Source organism: Trifolium pratense, linkage group LG3, assembly GCF_020283565.1.
Source record: "Trifolium pratense cultivar HEN17-A07 linkage group LG3, ARS_RC_1.1, whole genome shotgun sequence".
NCBI classification, from domain to species: Eukaryota; Viridiplantae; Streptophyta; class Magnoliopsida; order Fabales; family Fabaceae; genus Trifolium; species Trifolium pratense.
In genome coordinates this window covers 28658059-28671459 of record NC_060061.1, presented here as the reverse complement: position 1 = coordinate 28671459, position 13401 = coordinate 28658059, and the positions used below count along the sequence as shown (strand labels likewise).

Below are 13401 nucleotides of genomic sequence, written 5' to 3'. Positions count from 1 at the left end.
CTATTTTTCTCTAATCTTCTTCTTCTTCCTCTGTTAATCAAGTGCTCTTCATTCTTTCCATTCATTCACCATTGTTACAGCAACAAGGATAGTAGATCCTGCAGAAACTGTGCTCATTGGCGTGGCCAGAGTGCAGTGCAGCGCGCGCGTGTATCCTTGCTTGCTTGCTAGGCCTGTGCAGGCCAAAGTGATCGAAGCCAAAAGCTTCAGCTGCGCCAACATCTGGCATCAAGAGCCTGGTTCGTGCTTTAACCATGGCAACCTTTAACAATGGTCAATTCCCTGCGAATCTTCCAGTCTTGGATGGAAAGAATTATGATAATTGGAGCAAACAGATGAAAGTCTTGTTCAATTATCAAGATGTGATGGATCAAGTGATTAATGGTGTGGAATCACTCTCAGAAGGTGCAACAGAGGTTCAAAGAACTCAACACAAAGAATTGAAGAAGAAAGACTACAAGGCATTGTTCATAATCCATCAAAGTGTAAGCCCTGATATCTTTGAAAAGGTTGGAGATTGTGAATCAGCCAAGCAAGCTTGGGATATTTTGGCTACAGCTTATGCTGGAGATCAGAAGGTGAAGAAAGTGAAGCTACAAACTCTAAGAAGCAAGTTTGCACAACTACAAATGGAAGAAAAAGAAACTGTAAGTGAATTCTTTACAAAGATTGCAAAATTAGTTAATGAAATGAAAGCATGTGGTGAAATTGTGTCTGGTACAATGAGAGTTGAAAAGATACTGAGATCTTTAACTCCTAAGTTTGACTATGTGGTAGCTGCAATAGAAGAGTCTAAGGATCTTGACACTATCAAGGTTGAGGAACTGCAAGGGTCTTTAGAAGCACATGAGCAAAGGATGAATCAGAGAAATTCTGATAAATCCAATGGTGAGGTAGCATTACAAGTACAGCAGGGTAACAAGAATAAGAAAGGAAAGGGAAAATGGCAAGGCAATAAGGGAAAAGATAGTTATCAGAATGGAAATGGAAAAGAGAATCAAGATACCAAAGGAGGTGGAAATCAGAAGAAACAGTTCAATGGTGGTAGAGGTGGTTACAATGGAGGTGGAAGAGGTGGAAGAGGTGGAAGAGGTGGCAGAGGTGGAAGAGGCAAGTTTGATAAGAAACACATTCAATGCTATAATTGCCAAAATTATGGTCATTTTGCAGATGAATGTAGATTCAGAGAGGAATCAAGTGATGCTGAAGCCAAAATGGCTAGAAATGATGATGATGATGAAGGCTCAGTTATGCTTCTTGTAACTACAAAAGATGAAAGTGACCTTCAAGAGAAGTGGTATCTTGATACTGGATGTACAACACACATGACAGGGAGGAAAGATTGGTTCACAAGCCTAAAGGCTACTCAGAATCACAATGTCAAGTTTGCAGACAATAGCAGTCTTGCAGTACAAGCCATTGGTGATGTAACAATCAAAAGAAAGGATGGCAAGTGTTCAGTGATTTCTGGTGTATTGTACATACCAGGTATGAAATGTAATCTACTCAATATAGGCCAATTGCTAGAGAAAGATTACAGAATTGTAATGGAGAATAGGTTGCTGAAAGTGTACAACACTAAAGGTAACTTGATGTTAAAAACTGAAATGTCAAAGAATAGAACATTCAAGATTGGGCTCAATGTTCTGGATCACAAGTGCTTGATGACTGCATCAAGCAGAGAAGAATGGAGATGGCACTATAGAATGGGGCACTTGAATTTCAAGGACCTCAGCTTGCTGCAAAAATCAAAGATGGTGACAGGCTTGCCAAGCCTGCAAGTGCCTGAAGAGATTTGTGAAGAGTGTGTGCAGTCAAAACAGCACAGAGGGAGCTTCAGCAAGCATGCAGCAAGTAAAACCAATAGTGTACTTGAAGTGGTGTATTCAGATGTATGTGGTCCAATGCAAGTGAGCTCAATTGGAGGTAACAGGTACTTTGTAAGCTTCATAGATGACTTTAGCAGAAAACTATGGACTTACTTGATAAGCAAGAAAAGTGATGTGTTTGAAATTTTTAAGAAATTTAAAGCTACAGTTGAAAGACAAAGTGGTAAGAGACTCAAAACCCTAAGAACATATGGGGGTGGAGAGTATGTATCACATGAATTTGCAAAATTCTGTGACAGTGAAGGCATTGTACATGACATAGTCCCACCATATACTCCACAGCAAAATGGGACTGCTGAAAGAAAAAATAGAACAATAATGGATATGGTGAGGTGTATGTTGAAGGGAAAGCATTTACCTAAGGAGTTATGGGGAGAAGCAGTTTCTACTGCTACTTATACATTGAACAGGTGCCCTACAAAGAGATTGAAGGGTATCACACCAGAAGAATGTTGGTCAGGACACAAGCCAAATGTGAATCATATGAGAGTGTTTGGTTCACTAGTTTTCAAACACACACCAGATCAATTGAGGAAGAAGTTGGATGATAAGTCAACAATGATGATATTGGTTGGTTATCACTCAACTGGAGGTTACAAACTCTATGATCCAATCAACAACAATGTGGTGATCAGTAGAGATGTAATAATTGATGAACTCAAGGAATGGGACTGGAACACTAATGACAGAAAGAAGTCAACTAGTGTGATGATTGAAGAAGTTAGTGAAGAACAAGTAAATCAGCCAGTGCCTGAGGTGAGAAGATCAAATAGGCCTAGAGTTCTACCAGCAAGATTACAAGAGTGTGAAATGAACTCAGATGGTCAAGTGAATAATGATGGTGAGTTGATCCATTTAGCATTCATGGCTGAATCTGAACCAATTGATGTGCATAGTGCTCTACAAAGTGAAAAGTGGAGAAGTGCTATGAAAGAAGAATTGGATTCAATTGAAAGCAATCAAACATGGGAGCTGGTGGATCTTCCACAGAGAAAGAAAGCAATAGATGTAAAGTGGGTTTACAAGCTGAAAGTGAACTCAAAGGGTGAAATAACCAGATACAAAGCAAGGCTAGTGGCAAAGGGATTTCTTCAGAAAGAAGGTATTGACTATGATGAAGTATTTGCACCTGTTACTAGAATGGAAACAATTAGGTTAGTAACTGCTCTTGCTAACCTAAATGATTGGCCAATGTATCAAATGGATGTGAAGTCAGCTTTTCTGAATGGCCCTATAGAAGAGGAAGTATATGTTGCCCAGCCACCTGGTTATGAAGTGAAAGGTCAAGAGCTTAAGGTGTATAAGCTTAAGAAGGCACTCTATGGTCTGAAACAAGCTCCAAGAGCCTGGAACAAAAGGATTGACAAGTTCTTAAATGAAATAGGGTTTAAGAAATGTGTCACAGAACATGGAGTGTATGTCAAGAAAGATGCTGCAAAGGGAGTCATTATAATCTGTCTATATGTAGATGATTTGCTTATCACAGGAAGCAATGAATCTTATATTAGTGAGTTCAAGGGTGACTTGAAGGAAGAGTTTGAAATGACAGATTTAGGCCTCATGACATATTTTCTAGGCATTGAGTTTCTGAGGAATGAGCAAGGAATCTTAATGCACCAGACTAGATATGCATTAGAGATTTTGAAGAAGTTTGAGATGGACAAATGCAATGTTGCATTGTCACCTGCTGAGCCAAGGTCACAGCTAACAAAGTGTGCAGAAGAAGAGGATGTAGACCCTACATTCTATAGAAAGATGATTGGTTCTCTAAGGTATTTATGCAATACAAGGCCTGACTTGGCTTACAGTGTAGGGATTGCTAGCAGGTTCATGGAAAGGCCTAAAAGTTCACACTTGACTGCAGTGAAAAGAATACTTAGATATGTGAAAGGGACCATAAACTATGGTATTATGTTCCCTGCAAGTGATAGAGACAAAGAATGCAAGCTGATTGGCTACACAGATTCAAATTGGTGTGGTGATCATGAAGATAGAAAATCAACAGCTGGTTATATGTTTTTCTATGGTGGATCACCAATATCATGGTGTTCAAAGAAGGAACCTGTAGTGGCCCTATCCTCCTGTGAAGCAGAGTATATAGCAGCATCACTCAGCACCTGTCAAGCCATTTGGTTGAAAAACCTAATTGAGGAAATCAGTCAAGACAGGTGTGAAACTGTCACTTTGAAGATTGATAATGTGTCTGCTATCAATCTTGCAAATAACCCTATTGCTCATGGAAGAAGCAAGCATATAGAGCTAAGGTTCCATTACTTAAGAGAGCAGGTAAGCAATGGTAACTTGGCCCTAATGCACTGCAGAAGTGATGAGCAAGTTGCAGACTTGTTAACCAAGGCTGTAACAACACAGGTATTTGAAAAATTGAGAAGTGAAATGGGAATTGAGACAGTGGACAACATGAATTAAGGGGGTGTGTTGAATCTAAGAAGACTTTAGATGGTTAATTCATATTGTGAATAAGCTGACTTGGTGTGCAAGCTAGCAAAAGTGGAAGTGTAACTAATTGCTTGAGAAGCAAGTTAGTTAGTTTGTTAAATAGAGTTTGTTAGATTCAGTTAGTTTTTGATTCACCTAGGTTGTTAAAGTGTTTTAGAGTCAGTTAGGAAGTTGTTAGTTGGTTAGGGCCTAAGAGAATCATCAACCATTGTGATAATCTAGTATAAATAATTGGCTCATGATTAGTGATTGTATCCAACTACTTTTCCCCATTGAGGATGAATAAAACTGATTCTATTTTTCTCTAATCTTCTTCTTCTTCCTCTGTTAATCAAGTGCTCTTCATTCTTTCCATTCATTCACCATTGTTACAGCAACAAGGATAGTAGATCCTGCAGAAACTGTGCTCATTGGCGTGGCCAGAGTGCAGTGCAGCGCGCGCGTGTATCCTTGCTTGCTTGCTAGGCCTGTGCAGGCCAAAGTGATCGAAGCCAAAAGCTTCAGCTGCGCCAACACACAAACCGTCATTGATCATTTTGGATGCACATGAATAATGCAGCATCAATGTTACACTTGACTGTACCTGTTATTAGATGTTGTCACGTATATGTTGTTGTCGATGTTGCAAAGTACTGTTATGTTGTCTAGCACTACACAACACACCATTGGTGCATCAAGTATCTTGTGGTATTGAAACATGAACATGTTGTTGAAGCTGCTCCTGGATCTATAGCTGTCAGCGTGCGTGCGCCTTAAACCATCCATAGCTGTCTGTCAGCGTGCGTGCGCCTTAAACCATCCAAGTCGTCTTGCTGCATCCAGACTTTCTTTCACATTATTACAACTCATAATAGATGTTATTCATTCTCATAAGAAGATTCACAAATGGGCCCTTTTCGTTTAAGTTGATCTCTTGTATTTGAAAAAATAATAATTCAAAGACTGACATTTTCATATTTACCGAAACTCGTTTCTCTAAACACAGGAGATTAAGACAAAAATTGTCCATTTGTATTGTATATCATAGTGGTAGGCATTAAACAAGAAGCAGTGATGATTAATAAAATTGAAATAGCAGGTTACCATAAAGAACTGAAGTACTGTAATTTTAGAATATGACCCGCAACCTCTGACTGACCTATTTTCCAACCGCAACAATCACACTTCAAAAACATAACTTCATAGCTAATACAAATGATGGAACAAGAACATCACAAAGAAAGAATCGCAGTAATCACAATTCTTTTTTCTTTTTCAAATAGTAAAAAAGTTCGTTTTTCGTAAAAGACCTTATCTGTCTGTCTGTCTTCGTTCGTGCGTGCTTGTACAAGGGTATAATTGTCTCAACAGGATAATAATAATGAAAAGAAAATATAGGAATTACACGTGGCACGATCGGTTAAAGGTTGACAAATGAGGAAAAAACAGAAAAAGATAATAACGCGTTTATTTGCCTCTGCTTCTTCTTCTGACATACTATCACACTTCTGCAAAATTCTTTTTTCTCCATTAAATTAAATTAAATTAATTCCTTTTTTCTTTCTTTTTATTTATTGTTGAATTGACCTTGCATTCCCCATTTTACCCTCGCCATAGCCATTGAGGTCTCTTTCTCTTCTGTTTCATTCATTCATTCTTACAGAAATATCTCACCAAAAAGGGTCTTCAATTTTTCTTCGCTGTCTCTCTGAAACCGACCGACAATCCCTCTGTTTCTCCTATCATCACATGCTCCATTTTTAAGGTTCGTGTCTCATGCTTCAATTTTTTTTTTTTTTTTTTTAATGGGATTCATTTTCATACCCCCCGGAATATAAACAATAATATCCCTCCTTTCTATATATTCGGCTTCGTTGTTTTGACTTTTTTTTCCTTCTTCAAGCTTAAAAATACCCTTTTTGTTTTGGTTACATGGTTGGTTCTGTGTTTTTGTTCTTTTCTACTTTGGAAGGAAATGAAATTAGAAAGGGCAAAAAGGTGAAAAGCTTTGACCATTGAAAAACATGGCTTGTAACTTGATTTGTATAAACTATGAACTCAAATTGGTTTCTAATTATTATTATTATTATTATATTTTCGTTATTTCAATATTAAAACATATGAATTTATTGTTTTTCCATTTTTTTTGTTACCAATACCATTCATCTAATGTTGTCAGTTTCATTTCATTTATCCATGTTTTATTGTTATATAAGCTTAGTATGACTAAAAATTTATTGAAAAATAGGTTTAGTGTTCTTCTTGTTCTTTGTTGGATCTATTGTGAGTTTTGTTTATTCTGTAGATCACATGTTTGATATTTGTTGTCACAGGAATTCTGGATCCTCTGAGAGAATTGAAGATGCCGGGAATTGTTACAAACGGGGTTCATGATGAAGGGGAAGGTAATGGGGTGAATGGGAACCACTCCCCCGCTAAGGAAATCGTAACTTCAATCAAGTCTCCGAGGAGTTCAATGGGTTCGCAGAGACGTCAAACTGCTGGTCCTAATTTCCTGGCTGATGAGGCGGTTGAGCCTTCGATCGAGCAGCTGTATGAAAATGTGTGTGATATGCAGAGTTCTGATCAGTCTCCCTCAAGGCAAAGTTTTGGATCTGATGGTGATGAGTCTAGAATTGATTCGGAATTGCACCATCTAGTTGGTGGGCGGATGAGGGAGTTGGAGATAATGGAAGAGGAGGTGGAGGTGGAGAGAAGGCCGGGAGAGAGTTCTAGTGGTGAAACGTCTTCTGGAATTGGTAGTTTATCCAATGGTAAGAAGTTGGCTAAGGTGGCTGTGGTTCGATCTGGTAGTAATAGTCCAGTTTCCTCAGAAAAATCCGTCAAAGCATTGAATTCACCGACGGGCTCTGACAGTTCACCAAAATCAAAACCCAAAGGAACTGACAGTTCACCAAAATCAAAACCAAAAGGAAAAAGTCCTGCAAAACCTCCTCTACAGAAAAAGAATGGTAGTCCTCTGAGAAAACAAACTAGCGGGGTTAATGGGATGAAGAATTCAAAGAATTCTCCTTTGAGAAAGTCAGTTTCACAGAATCGCATTGACTATTCGATTGAATCAGCATTAGATAAACCAGATCGGGCACCAATATTACTAAAGCAAGCAAGAGATCTTATGTCATCCGGAGATAATCCACACAAAGCTCTTGAATCAGCTCTTCAAGCAATGAAACTGTTTGAGAAGTTTGGTAATGGTAAACCGAGTTTGGAACTGGTCATGTGTTTACATGTTACAGCAGCAATATACTGCAGCTTGGGTCAATACAACGAGGCAATTCCGATGCTGGAGCATTCCATTGAGATTCCTGATACTGGGGAAAGTCAACAGCATGCTCTTGCTAAATTTGCCGGTCACATGCAACTGGGAGACACCTATGCTATGTTGGGCCAACTTGAGAATTCAATTATGTGCTACACTGCTGGTTTTGAAGTCCAAAGAGGGATTTTGGGAGAAACAGACCCAAGAGTTGGTGAAACTTGTCGGTATTTGGCCGAAGCTAATGTTCAAGCTTTGCAATTTAATGAAGCAGAGAGGCTCTGTCAAATGGCTCTTGACATTCATAGAGCAAATAGTTCATCTGCATCTATTGAAGAGGCAGCCGATAGGAGGCTTATGGGCCTTATATATGAAACAAAGGGGGACCATGAAGCAGCTCTTGAACACCTTGTTTTAGCCAGCATGGCAATGGTAGCGAATGGTCAGGAAGTAGAAGTGGCATCTGTTGACTGCAGCATTGGAGACGCATACTTATCCTTGTCTCGATATGATGAGGCTATCTTCGCGTATGAAAAAGCACTAACTGTTTTCATGACCAACAAAGGAGAGAATCATCCAACAGTGGGATCAGTCTTTGTACGTTTGGCCGAATTGTATAATAGGACAGGGAAGATAAGGGAATCAAAATCATATTGCGAGAGTGCACTTAAAATATATGAGAATCCAATGCCTGGAGTTACTCCAGAGGAGATTGCTAGCGGTCTTACGAATCTGTCAACTATCTATGAGTCAATGAATGAGGTTGAACAGGCACTCAAGTTACTGCAGAAAGCACTGGAGATATATAATAATGCCCCTGGTCAGCAAGGTGCAATAGCAGGGATTGAAGCTCAGCTAGGGGTCATGTACTACACATTGGGAAACTATACTGAATCTTACAACACTTTGAAAAATGCTATTTCGAAGCTTCGTGCTATCGGAGAGAAGAAATCATCCTTTTTTGGTATTGCTCTTAATCAAATGGGACTTGCCTGTGTGCAGCGTTATGCCTTAAGTGAGGCTATAGTATTATTTGAGGAAGCAAAGAGTATTTTGGAACTGGAGTTGGGACCTTATCACCCTGACACTCTTGGAGTATATAGTAATCTTGCAGGCACATATGATGCAATTGGCAGGTACCCATTTTTTGTGTTCCTTTTTGTGTTTCAACTTCTGTTGGCAAATATATTTTTCATCATTAGAGTAGTTCAGTGAAGCGGACTAATAGCAATATGTTATAAATTAATGGACTGTCATGCCACTCATGCGAAATAATTACTGATTTTACTTGTGGATTCATAGTGAATAGTTAGTTGACTAGATTAGATATTGTATTCACTTCCTTTCGCCTTAAGCTTGTGTTAGAGAGACAATTGAAAACTTGAAAAACGAAACCTTTAGAAAAAGGTGAATATTTTATATCAGCGGGAATCAAATTAGTTCCTCTGAAGTTTACAACACTCAACACCAACCATTTGCGTTAGACCTTAGTAGAGAAGCATGAGTTTGATTCACCTTCTGAGACGTTGTGGAATTATGAAATCTTTTGCTTTGTTATTACATTGACCATTAGATTATGAATATCCAAAATATTGTTTGGTGTCAAAATTATGTTTTCCTCATGGGATTTGGTCTTCTATTCAGGCTTGATGATGCAATTCAAATTTTGGAGCATGTTGTTAGTATGAGGGAGGAAAAGCTTGGGACAGCAAATCCTGACGTGGCCGATGAGAAGAGAAGGTTGAGTGAGTTATTGAAGGAAGCAGGTAGAGTTCGGAGCAGAAAAGTCAGGTCACTAGAGAACCTTTTTGACGGAAATGCTCCCACTTTAAACAACCTTGTTATCAAGGCCTGATAAGGATTTCCTTTAAAGAAACTCGATTCTTTGACACTTTACAAGGGACACACCCGGACAGTGTTAATATACAATATGATTGAAGTGTTATACTTTGTGGGGGTAAAATGGTATCATTTGAAGAGTGTAATAATTTATGCTAATATTATTTGTATTTGTATGATATATGTTTTTGTAAGTCATTGTGGTATACAGATTATCCCTTTATTTGTGTATACAATATTTTTCTTTGCCTTTGTTTCATTTCAAATATCAAGAGAAGACTGTCTAAAACTCTTGGATATGGTATAATGGTTGACAGATACATATACATGTTTCTGAACATTGAACTATGGTAATGATTTAAATGAATAAAAAATGGTATATGGTACACCATATCATTTCATGTTATTCCACTAAAATGTTAAAAGTAAAATGTTCTCCTTCCCCTTTGTCAAAAAAAAAATAAAAATGTTCTCCTTCCCCATTTACGGGGAGTATTGATTCTCGGCGTTTCCTCGATCCAGATCTGTTTTCTTTTGTTTGTCGTTTTTCGCATTCATTTGATGTTTCTTCTGGGTTTTCGTTGTTTTGGTTGGAGGCTCCATGTTTTGGACGTTTGTTTTCCTCCTCGCCAGAGGTTTGGGGGATGTTTAGGAAGCGGACAGCGCCGCTGCTCAATGTGGTTTAGGGTTTTGTTTGCCGAGTTACATGGCTATGGTCATCAGTGGCTCTGGTTTGGTGGCCGATGGGTTCTGTTTCTGGTTATGTTGGTTGGTGATGGTTTTGCAGGAGGAGTATTGGTTCTGGTCTGAGGCGGTGGTTTGGTGGCAGGAGTAGGAGTACTGGATCTGGTGATGGTTGGTTTTGCAGGAGGAGTGTTGGATCTTGTTTTTGCGGCGGCGGTTTTTGGAGCCAGCTTTGTCAGCTGCAGTCTCGGGTTGTTAACTTGTTGGTGTTGGAGTCATTCTTTCGCGACAGCAGTGGTGGTATTATTTGTCTCGGTGGGTTTGACGATGGTTTAGTGTTATGGTCGTGGGTTCTGATGTTGCGCTTCAGGCAGCCTCTGCCTCGGTGTCCTGCGGTTGGTCCAGGTTAATCACTAAAGCGTTGATAAATGTTTCCAAAATTTTTAGCCCTTTACGCCGCTTTTGTGTTATTAGTTTTGGATTTGTTTCTCCGCTTTTGTGATTAAAGGTTTTTTAGGGTTTTCCATTGGTGTTGTCGAAATTCTTCGTTTGTGAAGAGTTTTTGTACGAGGTGATTTTACGGACTGTGCTCGTCTTGCGTTCAATTACGTTATTAATAAAATTTAGCCGTTAAAATAAAATAAAATTACGGGGAGTGTTTTTCAATCTTTCTTCATCTCATCCCCGCGAATTCCCACTATGCGGGGATCCATCTAGGGGTGCTCAAATCCAAACCAATCCAAAAAATAACCGCAAACCGATCCAAAAAAACTGAAAACCACAAAAAAACCAAATATTTTTGGATGTGTTTGAATGTCCTTTTGTGAAAACCACTAGATCGGATCGGATTTTGGATTGATTTTTCAAAACCGATCCAAACCGCACCAAACCGCATACATAATTGTTAATAGTTATTTAACTTTTTATTAGTATGATACATTGCATTAACATATTAATTGTTGGTTTTAATTTTCTCAATAACACTTATTAGTTCAATTTCATCTATTTCTTTTTACTATTTCATAGGTTTCAAATATATTTGATAATTGTCATTGCAAAATATTAATTTTTAACATATTATGTGCTATATTTTAAATCAAATATATTATTTTACCATGCATTTATAATATTAATATTTAATTAAATAAAATTTAATTTGTAATTTGGATATCCAAAAATCGATCCAAATTAAACCGCACAAATTTGGATCGGATTTTTTTTAATTAGCCATCCAAAATCGAACCGAACCGCGAGTAATTTTAACTTTGGATTTGATGGATTTTTGCCACAAAATCGATCCAAACCAAACTGCGAGCACCTCTAGATCCATCAACCTTAAAAAAAGTATTCAAAAATCATTGTCAGTTTTGTTACAATAATAAACATCATACTATATAAACAAATTTATATTTATATAGTGTAAAAATGTAATTAAAAATAATATATATAGTACTTAAATATATATATTTATAAATATTATTTTAATAGTTTTTGAGGACTGAATTTCTGCCGGGTGGAAGATAAAATTCCGTTAACATCCCAAATTTTTTTTGGAGAATTTTCTCCTCCATCCCATCTTTATGAGAAAATTTCTCCATCTTCAAATTCCTAATCATCCCTACTCCTTGCGAGTTCAGATATGCTCCATTAGTTTCCATTACCTTGTTCAGATCGTGACACGTGGATAAAAATTTATCAATGGTCCAGATTTAAAATATAAGGAAAAGCAATAAAAGAAAAAAAAAAGAGAAAGAAACACGTAAATTGCGTAAATTTCCCTCTTGCTTGCAATACATTGCTCTTCATCTTCTTCCTTGTTGCTGCAACACCGTCATCTCCTCACACAAATCTCTCTCCGTCCCAACGATGTCGCCGTCCCATCTCATTGTCAGTACTAACACAGTTGCTCACGTCGTTGTCACCCTTCTATATCCATTCAACCGTCGTCGCTGTCATTTTCACCGTTTTCAGTTTTAAAATATCTCCGTTCCTCCGACGACCCAGCATCACCGCTACTACTATTTTTGGCCAAGGTATTATTGGTTTTTAAAACTATAACTTTTTGTTCTTGTTCATGTTGTTATTTTTTGATACATTAATTAGTTGGGAATAGGTATTATTGTTGTTATTATAATATTATTGCTTTTCATGGTATTATTGTTGTTATTATACTATGAATTTTATGCTGTAATGGTTTTTCTAGTTTCATTTTCATTGTTTATTTTTATGCAATTGAAAAGGGGGAAGTGGCGGTGAGACAACGCGGCGGCAGCGGCGAGGAAGAAGACGTCTTATCGGCGACCGTTAGTGAGAGACACAATGATAGAGAGATGGAGATGCAATGTAGAGATTGAGAGGTGTTTTGTTTTGACGGAGAAGACGAAAATTGAGAGAGAGAAGTAAGATGAGGTTGTTGTGAAAGGAATAACAAGAATATGATTTTTCAATCTAATCTAAACCAGTGGGGCGACGACGTTGGGATAGAGAGAGATTTGACGGCAGCCAGTTGTGAGGAGATGCCGAGCAGTATTGTAGCAACAAGGAAGAAGATGAAGAACATGTATTGCAAGGAAGAGAGAAGTTTACACAGTGTCAGGAAGAGAGAACATTTTAAATCTGGACCATTGATAAATTTTATCCACGTGTCACGATCTGAACAAGATAATGGAAGCTAATGAAGGATAAGCTAATGGAGCATATCTGAACTCCCTCTTCATTTCCCTTCATTAAAATTTATTTCCTCTCTCATTTGAACCAATCCCATAAATGATAAATTACACCAAATATATCCAATACAGGGCCCGTTTGTTTGAGATTTAAAAAAAAAAAATTTTTTTAAAAAATAATTTTCAAGAAAATCATTTTTTTAGAGATTTTAAAAAAAATCTAAAACAATTTGTCGTTTGTTTATAATCATTAAATTTTTTTTTTTTAAGATGGTTAGGAATGATGAATGATAAAAAAAATGGATTTTGTTAAAAGCTATTGAAAATAGATTCTCATTTTGATGAAAAAAAATGATTTTTTTACTAAAATGATTTTTGAAAAAATCTGAAACAATCACAAGATAAAAAAATAAATTTTTTTTGAAAAATCTGAAACAAACAGGCCCATAGACTATCTTAACCAAACTCAAGTATCATTAGGTTTTACCGAATCTTAACTCAGGTTTAAGTCTACAACGACTACAAATTTGACCAAACCAAAATTTTAAACCATCTGAAGTACAAGTGTAATTCATCTCAACTTGACCATCAGAAGCTGCAAAGAAATATC

General features: G+C 37.5%; 1 protein-coding gene across 2 annotated transcripts; it reads left to right on the top strand.

Moving 5' to 3' along the window:
• The first annotated feature begins 5772 nt into the window (after nucleotides 1-5772).
• On the top strand, nucleotides 5773-9852 carry LOC123914069 (protein KINESIN LIGHT CHAIN-RELATED 3). Of its 2 annotated transcripts, none has more exons than XM_045965046.1 (3): nucleotides 5773-6090; nucleotides 6659-8738; nucleotides 9247-9852. In XM_045965046.1, the coding sequence occupies exons 2-3, from the start codon at nucleotides 6688-6690 to the stop codon at nucleotides 9455-9457; spliced, it is 2262 nt and encodes a 753-aa protein (XP_045821002.1). In that variant the 5' UTR covers nucleotides 5773-6090; nucleotides 6659-6687; the 3' UTR covers nucleotides 9458-9852. The 2 variants fall into 2 exon arrangements, with proteins under 2 accessions (XP_045821002.1, XP_045821001.1); XM_045965045.1 differs by having other exon boundaries at nucleotides 5810-6323.
• Nucleotides 9853-13401: the final 3549 nt, after the last annotated feature.

What these genes read in the sequence shown, in the direction of transcription:
- LOC123914069 (XM_045965046.1), top strand. Translation starts at nt 6,688, where the DNA reads ATGCCGGGAATTGTTACAAACGGGGTTCATGATGAAGGGGAAGGTAAT. An exon ending in ACATATGATGCAATTGGCAG is followed by an intron (nt 8,739 to 9,246) that starts GTACCCATTTTT and finishes TCTTCTATTCAG; the next exon opens with GCTTGATGATGCAATTCAAA.